Source organism: Poecilia formosa, unplaced genomic scaffold (assembly GCF_000485575.1).
Source record: "Poecilia formosa unplaced genomic scaffold, Poecilia_formosa-5.1.2 Scaffold356, whole genome shotgun sequence".
Classification (NCBI taxonomy): Eukaryota; Metazoa; Chordata; class Actinopteri; order Cyprinodontiformes; family Poeciliidae; genus Poecilia; species Poecilia formosa.
In genome coordinates, this window is record NW_006800295.1 from 535,079 (window position 1) to 552,104 (window position 17,026).

General features: G+C 37.5%; 1 protein-coding gene across 1 annotated transcript; it reads left to right on the top strand.

The window, feature by feature from the left end:
• The first annotated feature begins 236 nt into the window (after positions 1–236).
• Positions 237–7,736, top strand: chst1 (carbohydrate (keratan sulfate Gal-6) sulfotransferase 1). Its single transcript, XM_007574569.2, has 2 exons — positions 237–599; positions 2,146–7,736. Exon 2 carries the CDS (start codon positions 2,192–2,194, stop codon positions 3,476–3,478), a length of 1,287 nt encoding a protein of 428 aa, XP_007574631.1. The 5' UTR covers positions 237–599; positions 2,146–2,191; the 3' UTR covers positions 3,479–7,736.
• Positions 7,737–17,026: the final 9,290 nt, after the last annotated feature.

Below are 17,026 nucleotides of genomic sequence, written 5' to 3' on the forward strand. Positions count from 1 at the left end.
ATTGTCTCATGCAAATCAAACATTTGCACAATCAAATTAAATGGAATCACTGTGAACACGCTGCTACTTTGGCTGAATGACAGGAGTTGATTTGAGTGCGTGGATAGTAGTGATGATAGTGTCTCTGTGTTACTGTGTGTTTGACAGAGAGAGAGAGCGAGAGAGAGAGAGAGTTAGAGGGAGAGAGGCAGGTGGATAGGGGGAGGGGTCGGGGGTGGTCCAGACAGTCGGTCCTTGTGTAGCCTACCTCACTCTCTGCCTCTGCGCATCATTGAAGGGGGAGTTTGGCCGCCGCTTTCCTCGGCCGGTTTCACCGCCTGGCTGGTTAATAATAACACTTCCGCCCCTGCTTTACTCCATCACCTTTTCTCTCCTGTTTTATTCTGTGTGTCCGACACCATCCGTTGAACGCGAACGCCTCGCCCCCCGCGCGTTAGATGGAATACAGGGGTTTGCCAGCAGCGTTTATCTTCTCCTAACTGGGAAACAGCGCACGGGAGGGGGGCGGGAGGGAGACGTTTGAGGACTAAAACACAGCCAGCCGTGATTCATGGACGCACCGCACCGCGCATCATGAGGACACAGCTACCGACAACAAGGTAGAACGAAACTCTATTCAAATACAACCTCAGTATTTTATATTTTTAAATAGCCGAATTTGTGCTTCCTTGAATTTATTCTGTACAGAAAATTTCGAAGCGTTTGACTGTGATGCGTTCATGTGTGCTATATATTGTCTTATCGCTGCATTGGTTAGGATGCCTGCATCACGGAAAAATCTTTGACAGCCTCTAACCAGTCCCCGCTGCAGTGAAATGGGCCTTTTTTTCTACAAAATGTCATTGAGGAGAAAGCACAGATGTTCTCTGTTTATGCTGTTTGCATTGTGAGAGTAGCTATTAAGCAAAAGCATCCCCGTCCCTGCTTTAAAAACGCATCCTCTAAGTCTCAACCCAGACGGAGTAAAATCAGCTGTATTAGTTATTATGTAACAAATCTGGAATTTTATTTTTAGGCTGTCACGCTTCTTTGAAATAGCTTTTCTGCCGACATCTTCACACTTTATTTACTTTACTCCATTTTCATATAGCTCCTGAAGTGGTGATTTTATTCACTCAATTAAAGTTCACTATACCGAGGCCATGTATATATAGGAGTTATTTCAAAATCCAAACAGAACTCATCAGTTATTATCTAATTTCTTACTTACAGGACTACTTCCCCTTGACATGACATTGGCAGTGAAGCTTGAAACTACATTGTTTACCTTTCTGGGCACTTTTTCTTCTAATGTGAAGTGGCTTGCAGCTCAATGATTTGTCTGTCCTGTCAAGCCAAATTAGATGCGGACATGATTAAACAAAGAACAAGACTACATGCATAGTAAGAGGTGATGCAAGATTTATTCTAGTATACTTTGTCTAATAATTATCGTGTGAACTTGTAACATTTCTCAATGCATAAGGGAAAGGAAAATGTATATAACATGATTGGTTGATTAATTTCAAATCAAAATGTGTCATACTGTATTTTAATACTGTATGTGCCACGCTGTTGTCTTGGCTCTGATACTGCTGCACATGTTTTGGCAGACAGTGTCAGTTGACTGGAAAGCAACCAAAAGCAGGGTTTTAGAACTTCTTTATCTATTTTAATTTCCAGAAATTAGACTGCAGAGCTGGCAGGAGAAATGGGAAGTAAATTGAATGATTAAGACAAGTTATTTTGTCTTGTGGCTGCAGCATTTATTTATTTTTTTAATTCAGATCTACTTTTGTTCTTTTCTTGTTCGGTATATAAATCATATTTAAACTCATTTCCTCATAAGTACAAAAATCAATAGGAAGATTTGTGGTAGAATCATAACTAAATACAATGCAGGCGGAACTGAAACCAGTGATGACTCACAGTCCGTTCTAAAAATGGTCACAATACAATTTATGTATTTAAGATCACTAGAAATTCAAATGAAATAGTCTTGTAATGTGGACTCTTTCTCTATTTCTCAGTTCTGTTGGTCTTGCATAGCATGTGATTCAAATGGAGGTTTTGTATTTTAGCAAAATAATTCCAAATATTTTTATTAAATAACCTAAGACATGTACCTGCTTCTTGCAATAAAGACAAAATCTTGTTTGTTCACAGGGAGGACCTGGCATAGGCATCTCTGGCTAGATGAAGTGGTTCAGCCATGCAATGTTCCTGGAAGTCAGTGATTCTGCTGGCCTTGGCTTCGATTGCCATCCAGTACACAGCCATCCGGACGCTCACCTCTAAGCCTTTCCAGCTGTGCCCGCTGCCCAGCCCCCAGAACTGCGGTCTCGGGGCTCAGGAGACAGATCCTTCCTTTGAGCGGGGACCAGCAGGTGGGGCAGGCTGTGATGACTACCCTTACTTTTCAATCAACGCCACCCGTAAACTTCATATACTGGTCTTAGCCACCACTCGCAGTGGCTCCTCCTTTGTTGGCCAGCTGCTGAACCAGCACCAGGAGATATTCTACCTGTTTGAGCCTCTTTATCACGTTTATGCCACATTGGTCCCACGTCAGTCACACACCCGCAACCCCACAGACCGCCGCGTGACCCTAGGTGCCAGTCGAGACCTCTTGCGCAGCCTGTATGGTTGCGATCTCTATTTCCTAGAGAATTACATAAAACCGACACCCACAAACCACACTACGGACAAACTGTTCCGTCGAGGTGCCAGCCGGGCATTGTGCCAGCAACCTGTCTGTGATGCCTTTGGTCCAGGGGACGTTAATGTGGAAGAAGGAGACTGTGTGAAGAAATGCTCAACCTTAAACATGACTTTAGCAACAGAGGCTTGTCAGGAGAAGAAGCACGTGGCCATCAAAGTAGTTCGGGTTCCTGAAATCGGAGATCTGCGGGCTCTGGTTGAAGACCCGCGGCTGAACATAAAAGTCATTCAACTTGTGAGAGACCCACGTGGTATCCTGTCATCCCGGATCGAGACGTTCAGGGACCCATACCGATTGTGGCGCATTTGGAGGGCCACAGGGAGAAGACCGTATAATCTAGACATGAATCAGCTCACAGTTATCTGTGAGGACTTCTTTGGTTCAGTTTCAACTGGTCTTAGTCATCCCCACTGGCTGAAAGGGAAGTACATGTTGGTTCGATATGAGGATTTGGCCCGAAATCCACTTCTAAAGACTCAGGAGATCTATGACTTTCTTGGGCTGCATATGGATAAAAATGTGAAACACTGGATACGCGCAAATACTCGAGGAAGCAATGAACCTTCGGCAAAACACAAGTTTGGAACAGTGAGGGACTCAGCGGCTAATGCAGAGAGTTGGCGTTTGAAACTGTCCTATGATATTGTAGAATTCACACAAACCATGTGTCATAAAGTACTGAAGCAGCTGGGATACAAGGCTGTGAAATCAGTAGAAGAACTGAAAAATCTGTCCTTCTCTCTAGTGCAGGACAAAACATTTGTACCATTTTTGTAACAAAGATAGTTCTCTAATAACTATTTTTGATATATTTATATTGTTGCCTTATAAGTTCCTCAGTTTGTTTCATTTCTTATGTGATTTTGTTCCATGAAATTTGCACTAAATTTTGGAGTGTCTGAATGCACTAAGGGAAGTGTTGATAAGTCCCCAGTGATACAAAAACCACACATTTTTCACACATAAAAGATGCTACGTTGCAAAATTTAAAATTATTTGTCCATGAGTGGAATGATTTCAAGGCGCTGTCTCCGTTATTTGCTGTATAAAATATGTCATTTCAGCAAAAGTTAAATATTTGTCACTAAAAACATGGAAATCAGGAATGACTCCGTAAGGCATACATGTTTTTTTTAAGACCTGTCATGGCAAACTTTAACTGTACAAGCTCTACTGTGCAATAAATAGTGAATGTCGCAGTCAACCTTTATCACTGTGGCATTTTTATCCATGTGGGAAGAGGAGAGATACCTCTGACAGATGCCATGCTTGCAAAGGATAATTGCAGACAATTAATAGGCTCTCAAGTGAAAGGGACAGAATCCCATTGGAGGTCACGGGCATCTCATCTGAGGATTTTTCAACCATCTGTGATTGACAAACACTCACAAATGAGAGGTAATGCTAAAATCTTTATTATGGAATCCTTTGTTTTTTTTTCAAGAGGATTATAACATTAATGTAGACCGTAAATTCTCCAGTGCAAGTAGACTTTGAAGCACTGCAGTGAAGAGCCCATTGATTACTTTTATTGTATTTATAATTTTGTTGTAATTTGCTGTTTTCTTTTTTTTTGTTGTTGTTGTTAAATTTATTTCCCATCTATTTCTGCCAGTGATTACAGTATTTGTAACACTATTATATGTTTGTGGATTCAGGTACTTGGTTAAAAACTAAATAATTTCTTTCTTTTTATGTCGCCTTATAAGCAGGGATTACATAGTAACTAACACAGCGGTGCAAATAGACCCTATGCATTCTTTTTCAACCAAAAAGCACAGCTATTTTGACATTCTGCCTTGCTTTGGTGTTTATCTCATAGATAAAAGATTTAAAACCCTGAAAGACAAGTCTTTATGGAGCAGATTTGAGTGTTTCCAGGATGTGTTCCTGACTAACACTGTTCAACACAGCCACCTTTCTAAAGTTGCATCTACATTAGATCATACACAAAGAGTATTACACTAATGGCTGTCCATAATCTGGGACAAATCCTTTGATCATTAGTGCAGCTGGTGTGCAGTTTTAACCAAGCAGTGTTAATGGACTCAAGGTTGAAATACAGAACACAGCAGTTACATAAATAAATGTGTCAGTCTTTCCTCCAGCTTGTTAAAATAATACTAAACTCATGCGACAGCAGCCAAGGCTTTTGGAAAATGTACCACTTTTTATTTAACTCTTGAGAGAATTGAGCACCTAATTCCATCTTCAACTGCATTCCTAAACTCAAGAACAAACGTAGGGTGAAAACATGGTGGTCTCATTTAAATTAAAACATAGCATAAGCTGTTGGGTATTGATGGAGTCTCCTGTCATTATTGCTGCAAAATATACAGTTTGCTCCTCCAGCTGGTGAAAATCTGTATGCTTGGTTTGAACAGTTAATTTGCATTTTGAAGTCATGTTATTTTAGCAGTGGCTTGTTTGGTAAATTGCCTTTCCAGTTAGCGGTCATTTCATGCTGCATATTGTACTTTATAATCTCCCTCTGCTACTGTAGGAGCTTAAAATCTATGGTGGTTCACACTGCATTGCGCAGAAGCTGACGAGGATATGAGCACAACGTATGAAGTTGCACCTCTAAGATGCTAAATAAACACATTTTAGTGTGATTTTGGTAAAGGCATTGCATAATTAAAAAAACCTTGGTGTGCATATGCTACACAGGAAGCAGGTTATTTCAGGGCAAGACCAGATATGATTGTCACTTTTTTTTATTTGAATTTTTTTTCTAAATTCCAGAAATGAAATACTTGCATGTTTTTGAAAGGTAGAAAAGCCATTTTTTCTTTTACTAATGAGAAAACATAATTAATTAGCTAATAAACATATCCATGTTGAAACTAATAAATCAACTTAACACCAAAAGATGGCAAAATACTTAATTTTCTTTCTTTTTGTTGCTATTAAATACTTAAGTTTCGGGTGCAGTGAGGTACAACTCTTCAGTTAAGTTGTCTATTTATTTGCAGACAATGACCACTTGTTTTCCCATAAGATATAAACCCTGTGAATGTAGCATCACACGCCCAGGCTCATCAGTATTGGTGACCGGATGTCCATTGAGATGCAGAGCACAAACCTTTGATCCTCCTCTGTTCTGAGACTGGAGGCAAACTCTCCCTCTTTCTCTCTTCCTGCGCATTCTCTGCCATCTACTTCTTTCTTTCTGTCTTTTTTTACAGACATCTCAGGGGATTGTTCCTGTGCTTCAGTGCTCTCTATGTGTTTTTTTTTTAAACTTCAGCTTGGAAGTTTCTGAATGTGTTTGGAATAGTTTTAATTCCATACTAAAAAGAGGCAGCAGACATGGAAAACTGTGCATCTTTTTGGCAGTTACAGAATGTATTGACAACGAAGGAAAATATCCTTTTGTCAGAGTAAGACAAGGGGACTAACAAAAGATTTCATTTTCTTAACTCGAGTTTGATTTTGTACACTCATTAATAGTTTACCAGTTACCAATTCAGCCAAGATGTTAGAATCAATACTAGCTGAAAACAAGTTAAAATTTAAATTTGTTTGACAAAGTTTATAAAATTGTTCACAGATTAAATCAAATTTACAATTTCACATTTTTACACCTTCAGCACCTTCATTCAATATTAATTATTTGAAAATGCATAAGCAAAACCAACATTAGCAAGCTTTGTTTTTTGAGGTTATTAGCACGTCTAAAATAAATTATATTATTGTAGAAGCAATTTGAAGCTGAACAGATAAATGTTAACAGTTTAATTTCAGATTCTCTCCCATGCACACACACACACACACACAATCTGCATCATGGTCCCCATGTGTCGGTGTGTCTCTGAGCCTTTGGTGAACCCTTATGTTGTTTTCCGTGTCCCAAGGCTGAACATATGGTTCACAAGCTACTGGGAAAAATGACAAAAAAGAAATCCTCTTTCCTCCACCTCCCCAGCCCTCACTGTTTTATTCCACTCCTCTCTTGAAGTGATTACAATAATTTGACCCTGTGACTGCACAGCAGAGCAGATAGATCTCTGCTTCTCTTTCCGAACTGTGCTCTCAGAAAACGTTCTGGTCATTACATGCAAGAGACTTAAGGTAATATTAAGTGTGCAGAATTTGGTGTTAGTGATGATGTTAACCTTGGATGTTTGCCAATGAAAATTTGCTATCTACGTAATTTTTCTTTTGTCTTTGTTTGTCTCAGTCTGTGAGTGTGACTTGTTTTGTTCTGCCACTTAGCAGGAAACAGTCTTGGTGCAAAACAAAAAGTCCACTGAACTGCACAAATCAGCTGAATTGTGCTGCCTACACATGTCGCTGCTGCTGAGGCGGATGTGCACTTTTTTTTTTTTTTTACTCTGACAAGTACACATCATCCTTTGACCATCAACGGATCACCTTTTTGCGAGTTGACTGGTGTTCAACTCTACATATGAGCAGCCCTAGATGCAGTTTGCATAAGTGAGTTGATTTTAAGACAGAGCTAAATAGATCCATGAAGATAATTCTCTTAAAAATCATGGGAACTTTTTGTTCAGCTTTGCTGCACAGGCTGTCAACCAGGCTCTTGTTTGATTGCTGGTAAAATGACAGTTGGGGGTTGGCAACTGGAGCTTTGCTAAAAATGATACAAGCAGTTTAATTGAAGCTGTCAGCAGGTCAGCGCAATAGAGGCATAGCAACCAGGTCATTATGTAGTTAGAGATCCAGAACACCATGTTAGGTGTAATGGGCCAAAGTGCTTTTGAATGCAACAAAAAAAAGGAAAAATATTCACTGTAATAATCAAACTGGAACCCCTAGTCCTGTTGATAAAAAATAAAGTTAAAATGCTGTAAAATCCTATCTTGAAATAACATCTTAAAAATCACAGATTATTTGGATCTTGTCAGTGCACTGTTTCTCTACACATTTGATGTTGCACGAAGCATGCTTTTGAAGTATTTCAAAGCCTGAAGTTGCAATGAAATATCACTTGTAATTTAAGCATTGAATAAATTACTTTTTGTGGTAACCTATTTTTTCATTCTAAAGGTTTAATAAATGAAAGCAGTAATTCTTGTGTCATGCCTGAACTTATTTTATGAAATAAGTGAGAGGGGGGTGAAAACTAGAAATGACAGTCTAACTCTTAAATACGAGGAGATGCAGCTGCAACTGGCACGAAGAGGATAGTCTCTGCGTCTCCTGCTCTCATATTCACACTGAGGAGCCATTGATGGTAAATCCCCCCGTGGAAAAGTGGTTATAGGTGAGTGAGAGAGAGCGTGTGCATGAAGCTTTAGTTCAGCTTACGTCACTGTGGTCAGCTGTGGCCGTCTTGCATTGCTCTCATTGCTCAAATTCTCCCTTTTGCTGGCCTGAAAAACTGAAATGAGATTAGCGCACATGCACAAAGGCAAACAAGCAGGAGCAGTCATGAGCTAAAAGTGAAGCTCTCAGAGCTGTGGGAACAGAGCAAATATTGAAGGATCTCAATTTTGACAATAGGATATGTAGATTTACAGATATTAACTTGCAAATCTAGGTTGCGGAAACCATGTGCAGTGTCAACCGCACAAGATGCAGAGATTAAAGCTGAACAGGGTGGTGTGTGAACATGTCAACTTTTGAGAGTAAATCCTGATCAAACTCTTGACTACCAGACAAGCATTTGTTTGCTCAGACACAAAGGTTGTAAATCAAGGCTCTAGCAGCACAGTGATGAAGTTTTGAATGATGCCAGCAATGCAGAAGTGACGGATGCCTTCTTGGAAAATCCTATTTGTTTTATGAAAGTCCGTATCTTGATTAATGATTTTACATCCAATCGCTTTTTTTCTTTATTTGTATATGGAAGAACATATTTTCAGTATAATGCATAGAGAAAAATCGATTTTCTTATGCATTTTCTGCATCACCCGGTAGGCTTGGCTGTAGATTTCCATCAACACTTTTGCCAAACAAGTTTGTCATGTTCTCTCGAAAAGAGAACATTCCTCCTACATTTCTGGGGTTTTGACTTGCAACATATGTTCTTCTCTGCTGTCAGCTCTGTAGGAACCACTAGCACACATGCAGTCTACTCTGTCTGCTGTCTTTGCATTCAGCATCCACCCTGAATAAGGCGTTGTATTATTTAGACTGATATTTTATTCAACAACAACCTCGGTGGCTTTGAGGCTGTTCCAAATGACAGCACTTGATATAAAACGCTAATTGCAGCATCAGATATTAGTCTGTTGTGAGCTCCCATGAACCTGAAATTCAGTGATGTAAGTCTATTTAATGCACCTTTTGTCAATATATATTTCTAGATAAATGAGTTGGATTTCCATCACCTCAAACGTTAGGAAAAGCTATTTCTTTTTATAAAGCTTAACAAAAGAGGCCAGGCCCTACAAGGAACATCAACCATGCAAATACGTGTAAAAATGTTATTAGTTGCCGGAGCGGTTCAGGAGAAGCCTGAAATTGCTTGAAAAATTACTGTTGCACATTTGGCATCAGAGACTCCACATGGAGCTTTTTCAGTCAGCATTGTGTCTGCGGTCAGCTTGACTGCCTGACAAAAAGCATAAACTTCAAGCAGAAAGTGTTTGGAGAGAATAAAACACATGCATGCAGACAACGGTCTTCCCCCCGGGAAAAGAAATCTCATTTCAATTTAAGTGTAATCCACTGGCCCTGACCAAAGTGTCTTATAATACCCCTTACAACACTGAGCCCAGGGATACTGGAGATATCCACACCAATATCAGTACAAGTAGTAAAAACCACAAATCACTAGCTGTTAGTATATACTTAAGTCAAGCGGGTTGTAAAGTTAAACATTTTTTATTTTCAAAAAGGAGTGGCTTTGGAATAATTTGACGATTTAGTAAACAGTACTGCTGAAGGACGGCTTCACAGGCTTCACGTAAAATTAACTTTCACTTGTTGAATGTTTTTAAAATAAATCCATTTTTGTTTTAAGCATTTTATCATGATTCAATAATAATTAAATTAGAGAATAACAATTTAACTGAACAGCATACCACAAGTTATAATGTCTTAAATATCATATAGTAATGATTTGTTTGATAATGGTAACCAAATGAGATATTAATTTAAAGCCCACCTTTTTGTAAATTATTCACGACCAAAATGCATACCCTCCAAAAACTTCCTCTTTTATCCTGTCAGTTCATATAATATTTTCTAAAAAGTTTTGGGTTTTCTGAAGTTGCTCGTTGGCAAACATGAGGCAGATTTTTGTTTTCTTCCTGGTGGTTTTGCCCAGGAGCTTCCTTATTGTTATCTCATGAACACTTTATCTTTAAAAAAGGTGAATAAAACCTGTAATGTTTTAGATGGTGTTCATGATTCCTTTGTGATCTCCTGAAGGAACAGTCAGGGGTTTTGGTAGATTTTCTCCTCAGGAGATTCTTGCTGCTCCATGTCTTATCAGTTTGCTTTCCTGGAACCTCATGATTTTAGAATAACATTAAATATAGATTTCCAGACACATGGAGATGTATTTGGAATTTCTTCAAATTAGGATTTTTTCTTCTATTGAGCTCTTTTAGCCAACTTCATGTTGTCAGACAGGTTCTGCTTTAGTAATATGTTGATTCTACACATCTTGCAAACAACAATGGATGCAGCAAAATTGAATCCAAAAATGCAGCTATTCACAGTTAATTCATGAATTAACAAGATGATTCAATCATATTTTCAGTCAGGTTTCTTCAGATAGTTTCTTCTTTTTTCTTCCTAATAAATAATTTTCTGAAGTGATGCTTTTTTCCCCCTTTGCAATAGATAACCAACATCCATTTTCTGACCTATTTACAGTTCGGTGTTAATAATTTGTTGACATTTGATATTCTTGTTTGTGACTGAAACAGATTTGAGGTCTGGAAAAAACCTGCGAAAGGATGAACTGAGCCACAATCAGCTACAGTACAAAGCTGTCTTCAAGCCTTCGGTACAAGAATGAACTTTTTCCATATAGACTTCTCATTCTGAATACATCTCCTTCATTAGTGGCCTTCATTTATCAAATTAATTTGACAAATTGCATTACATTTTGAACTTTGGATACCTACTGAAGAAAATAGGAAACATGAAATTCAATCCATCTTAATGCCAAAGTAGTTTATCCAGATGTCATGGCCCACTGCTCAGTTGTTAGCACAGTTTCCTCGCAGCAAGAAGGTCTTAGATTTTAATCACAGTCTGGGTCTTTCTTCAAGGATTTTTTTTTATTTTTATTTTTTATGTGGTTTCTCTTCACTTTGTTCAGTTTTGTCCCACAGTTCACAGTTGTTGGTTTAATTGGTCTTTCTAAAATTGTTCTAATGAGTGAATATCTGGGTGTGCCGTGGTTTGTCTTATATCTGTGTTACCATGTGATTGATTGGCGACCTTGACTCGTACCAAATATAAACTGGAGGCAGCTCTGCCTTCCCACAACCCCAACCACCAAAATGAACCTTGCAAGAATTAAGTGAGTGTATAAATATCTGGACAGGTAAATGAGCACAGTGCTCCCACCCCCAGGACATGTTTGAACACCAGAGACTCCCAGTTTATCCCCTCAGTGGCACAGTCACTGTTTTTATTAGTGAAAGCCATCATGTGGAAATTGAGTCAAAATCATAAAAGGCTAATATCCATTGGCATCATTACTCAGTGTCTTCTAAAACAGGAGGAGTCATTTCACACTCTAAGTGATATTAAACAGCATTGCCAAAAGATTGCAGCACCCAGAAAAACAACATTATGTGGTAATATTTAAAATGTCAGCGTGAAATAAAATATATCCCTTAGACATACTATAAATCAGTCACTGTGGCTTCTTTAAACCTTTGTTCTTCTACTATTATTATTTTATGTTTTATCAAATTATTTACCTTTTGTAAGATGGATTTTTCTATTTGCAGAGTAGTTAAAAGTAAGTTCCTTCTTAAGGAAGGTGAGCATATATTTGAGGAAATTAACATCTTTGAATATCTCTACGCTACTGTAAAAGCTTAACATTATGGAGTGTGTATTGATGAGTTTTCTGAAATGTGGTCCATTAAAGCTTCAGAGATGAATTCTTCCTATTTTATCTGAAAGCCTTAATGTTTTTAGTGATTAAACATGGAGTAACACTTATAAAAAGGCTCTCTGCCTTATTTAACACTTTTGAGCTGTGACAGCATAATTAGTCTAGGTAAAACATTGGGAAATTGGTAGATTAATGTAATTGCTATAGTGCTCTGTGTGGTCCTTCCCTAATTATGAGAAGAGGGTAGATGACTTATTTGAACATTTTAGTTCCAAAGCACTCAAGATCTCAATAGTATCTGATAAATCAATTAGGATCTGTGGAAAATAGACAGCACCATGAAAAAACTGCATCAATAGTTCATCACAAGAAGGAATGCAGGAAGGCTGAATTGAGTCAGAGAAAAGCAAAATTTCAGAATCACCATGACAAACATTCATGAGAAATTTGAGTGATGCAATTGTGTTTAATGCACAGCTATAATAGGAAAAAGCAATGATAACAGTCATGGATTAAATACTTTTGTTTATAGCCTCTTACCAATGCTATTCTGCATTCGCCCCATGATTCCTGCCGGTTTGACAGTGAAATGAGCTGAAAATATCAGACTCTCAATTAGACCCACTCAACCCTGCACTGACATCATGATCTCATCACTGTTTGCAACAAGAAAGGCTCCTGTGTCTCGCTGCAGTTATTGACAGTTTGGAAGAAGTGAGGCAACATCTTAAACAGTCTCCCTCATTAAATATTCCACCTACAAGCCCTTCAGAGATGTTATTAGCTCTTTGTCAGTGGATTTGTTGCATATTGTAAATGCCCCATTTCTCTCAGGAACCTTTCCAGTCTTATTAAAATCTCCATTTGTCAGGCTGCTCTTTAAACAAAGACATGTGAATAGCATATTGTTAAGTTCCTGAAGAACAATCTCAAATTGTCCTTTCAGAAGTAAAATTGTAAAGAAAGTTGTTTTTAATTCTCATCAAGTTAATTACTTCTTTGATGCCATAGACCTCAGTAAAACCTCCACACTCATGTAACATTCAGTTGGAAATCTCAGCTAAAGTGATGGTATGAACTGATTATTGAAACATTTGATATAGGTAGCATGCATATTTCTAAAGAGAGACTCTAAAACTGCTTCAGGCCCTCCTAAAGGAAAGCTTTGTGATATGTACCTTTAGATGTAAATTAGGAATCTGAGAGAAATATGTGACATCTCACCTTCTGAGGTAGCATATATTTCTATTGAGTATTTGTGAATATAAAGAGGAAGCATCTGCTTATACGTTTCCTCTTTATATTCACAAATACTACAGAGCAGTGCATTCAATAGTCTGCCAAAGTTTGCATTAAAATGTCAGGATAAAAGTCATAATGTAAATGAAACTCTGCTCATTTTGGCCTTACTTGGAGGTCTGGCTGGGGTAAAGCTATTTACAGTCTTAGTCAGACCTGCCAAACAGAATGGTATTTCAGCCATCCTTGCATCAGCTTTGCAAGGATGGATCTGAATGCCTCTAGGCATTTAGATCTTTAAAAATTATTCCATTCGTGATATGGGTTCTGTTGGATTAATTACTTGATAAGAACATGGCAAGTAAATCCTGGGAAATCCTTCACCCTTGAAAAATCTTGGACACTCAATGGAATCTTTTCCAACAACTTTGTTAGAAATAAACTGAGCATGTTTTCTCATTAAAATGAAGAAGTCTGTGACATTAAGAGAGTTGTAAATATGTAATGTGTCTGGCAGCTCCACTCTTAGCTTTACAAGAGAAGAATAGTAAAGGGTTCATGTACGTGCACCAGCTCTATCATCCAATATGGCAGCATACATTTGTGCTGATGACATCACACATTCATCTTTTTTGTTCTTTTCCAGTTATTGATTGTCCAAAAGCTGTGTACAGTCTGGATATATCACCAGAAAAATCTAAGGATCAACACAGAAACCTAAAGTCACCAATTATTTACATGCTTTTGGACAGGAACTTAAACTATTTGAAAAAAAAAAAAAGTCTAGTTGAGAACATGCAAATTAAACACAGAAAGACTGGAGATGTCAATACTTTGGTACAATTCAACAAGTCAGGTGTAATTAAACTTTCCTGACTAAATAGATACTTTTACATAGATTTATAAGATTTAAATGAGTTCCTGCACAATTGTGTTTACCAAGTTGTATTGACCTTATAAAACACAAATGCAATACGACAGAAGTCAGCATAGAGGGGGCAGCATTCTTTCTCCGCTATGTCTTTGCCAGCTCTAAAGCTCTCCAAAACCCATTTCTTCTACTCATGAATTTTAGTACCTCCTGTTATTTGCTCTAAAGAGCCAAGACTGAATCACGGTGCACATAATGGTTAAAGACGTTCATAAATGTATCCTTTACACATGAATCACAGTTGTCTTTTTTATTTTCTGCAATATTTTCCACATCCATCATTATTATATAGTTAATATACTATGCAAGCTTGATCACAAAGAGTCTCTGCAAAAACTTTTCATCTGACTCCAAAAATAGACATTTCTAAACTTGTTTCTTGAGACATATGAAAAAATATGTAAATGGTAAATAAAATGCATGGAATATTCCATTCAAAGAATCTTCATTTACTTTAAAACAAATGCTAACAAGGGTGTGCATTTCTGTCACAGTATCTGCTTTAGCAGCAAATAATGCAGCTGAAAAACGGTAGAGTACATCATAAGGAAGTCACACAGAGAGGAAATTATGATAAGCCAGTTGGACTTCAGCTGCGTTGTAGCATGTGACATTAGTCCACCCTGGAGCGCTGTGCAGATGAAAACAGTTTGATGGTTTGGCTGGTGTCATTTTTCAATACTATGGTTTAAAAATATTGTTCATATGTAATAGTTATTAAAAGCTTTACTGTCTGTTTGGTGCAGCGTTAGCTACGATGTTACTGAGAATTTGTTATGTGCAGATTTAATGCTGCCCTCATTTACCTAGAAAAAAATCCAGCACACTCTGTGAGTCTGTTCTTTGAATGATTTGATGATGTTATATAACATTTCCAGATCAACTCTGCCATTAAAGCGTCACCCAGAAAGGAACGGTGTCCTAATGCAGTAGGTGACTGTTTGCCAAAAGCACATTTATGCCACCTTCAATAAACTGAAGAGAGGAGAATATTTTACTGCTCGAGAGGAAATAACACATCTGCTTAGCACATGTTCTGGCGGTACTGGATGAACTATGAGACAAAGCTAGAAATGCTTTGACAGCAAGAAACAGTGAGTCACAGAAACAGCCTGGGATATTGCATGACCTGGAGGCATAGTCTCATTTAAAATATAATGTGTTTGAATTTCCCATAATCAGCATGGAAAGAGGTGTTTGCAGGCCCTGATATTTCATTATATGTGAGGTAATCCACTCCATGTTTACTATGCGTAAATGCTCTGTTGGTGCGAAGTCAGAATTTCTGAGACAAAGTCCAAGAACTTGACAGGAACGCTCCCTGAAGTCACAACTCCAGTGTGAAAAATGAAGTTGTTCTAGCAGTGCTGATCTCAAAATGACCAAAATGGACCATTTTGAGATGACCATTTTGGTCATCTCAAAATGGACCATTCCTTTTGCTCCGAACAAAAGGAAGTTTTAGCCGCAGCAACTGTGTGACAGTGTGTGGTTCATTAAAGCAGGCACACGCATGCAACTAAGCCCCAAATTATTCAGAACCCTGGCAGATTTACATCTGAAATTATTTTCATTCAGCCAAGAAATTGGTTTCCAAAAGGCAATGAGGCAACAGATGATAAAATAATTTAAAAGGAATTTCAATTTTGACAAATAAATTAATCAGTTTTGATTTACATTTAATTATAAAATGGCATGTTAAATATTAATGATACTCTTCTTAATATTTAGTGGAAAATCTTTACTGGCTTTACAGCAATCATATCCTTCTCATAATTTCTAGTTATTTGCATTTTTCCATGTGTATTGTGCTGATTTATCAGTGATAATGAGCTCCAAGTATTTGAAAAATAGATGACTTCTTTGCAAACACTGAAATCTTTAGATTTTTTTTTTTATTATTATCTTTGTTTGGGGCACTTCCAAATATCAATCACTTCTCATCAGTTATTGACCAGAAGCTTAAAAGATTTCTTTAAGCCTAACTCTTGACCATTGCTGCGTTGGGTGTGAAGTCATTCGATGTGGATTTGAGGAAAAGCTACGAGATGCAGAGGCAACACATCCATTTCTCTGACTTGTGGCTCTGCTTTGCTGTGAAGATGATGACAGAAGAAACTTGCAACTGAAACCAACTTCAAAGTGAGCCCAAAGGTTTTTTAACAGTTTTTGTGTACAAGGAGCATCTTTGGATTTTAGAGTGCATTTTTTATTTTTTTTATTTTATTTTATTTTTTTTGAAAATGAGGCATTCATAGGTGACGGGCATGAACATCAAACAGTTAAGACACTCTCTTCTCAAAAATAGTAAGATATTTATGGATATCGATAAGAATGGGATCTACATTCCCATTCTTATCGAGGGAATGTAGATCCTTTCAAACAGGAAGTGTCTGAATTTTTTCAATTTTGAATCAGTCACATGTGGGTGTAAAATATAAACCATTTGTGATTTTCAATTTTGTTCAAAGATAACACAGTTGATCGTTACTGTTCAACAAAACTAGTTTCATATTGATCCGTTTTTCAAGACTTTAGCTTTTATTCTTCTTTATTTTTGTTTGTTTTTTTCCTCTGCCATCCTTTTAGTGTAAAGTTTTTTTTTCTTATAAATACTTGGCATGTTGCAATATTGCTGCAATACCTATGTTGTTTTTGCGGAACGGCAAAGATAAGCAAGATGTGAACAACAAACTGAAACACTTGCATCAAACAACCAAATGGAGCAGAAAATCTGAAAAAAGCTACAGATATTTAAACGTGGATTTATTACCAGCAGTGATATCTTTAAAGGAATTTATTTATTCCTCTTAGCTTCTTAAGGTTTAATATTGAAATCAAAGTGTACATTGCAGAGCCCTGCAAAAACATTGAATTATGTAATTAAGCTTTTTCACATTTTCTCCCATTACAATCACAAACTTCGAAGTATTTTTTTGATCATGTGATGAGCTTTATTTTATTAAATACATATGTGAATAAAATTAAATATAACAAATTGACTGAAATGTGTGGCATGCATATATTTATCCATCCATCGCCTATACCTGCTTATCCTTGGGACTAGCGATCACACACAGACACACTCACAGGACGATTTAGGTAGACCACATAACTTAACCGTCATGTTTTTGGACTGTAGGAGGAAGCTAGAATACCT

Bases quoted from the DNA above. Each gene is read 5' to 3' on its own strand.
- chst1 (XM_007574569.2), top strand. From the start codon at position 2,192: ATGCAATGTTCCTGGAAGTCAGTGATTCTGCTGGCCTTGGCTTCGATT.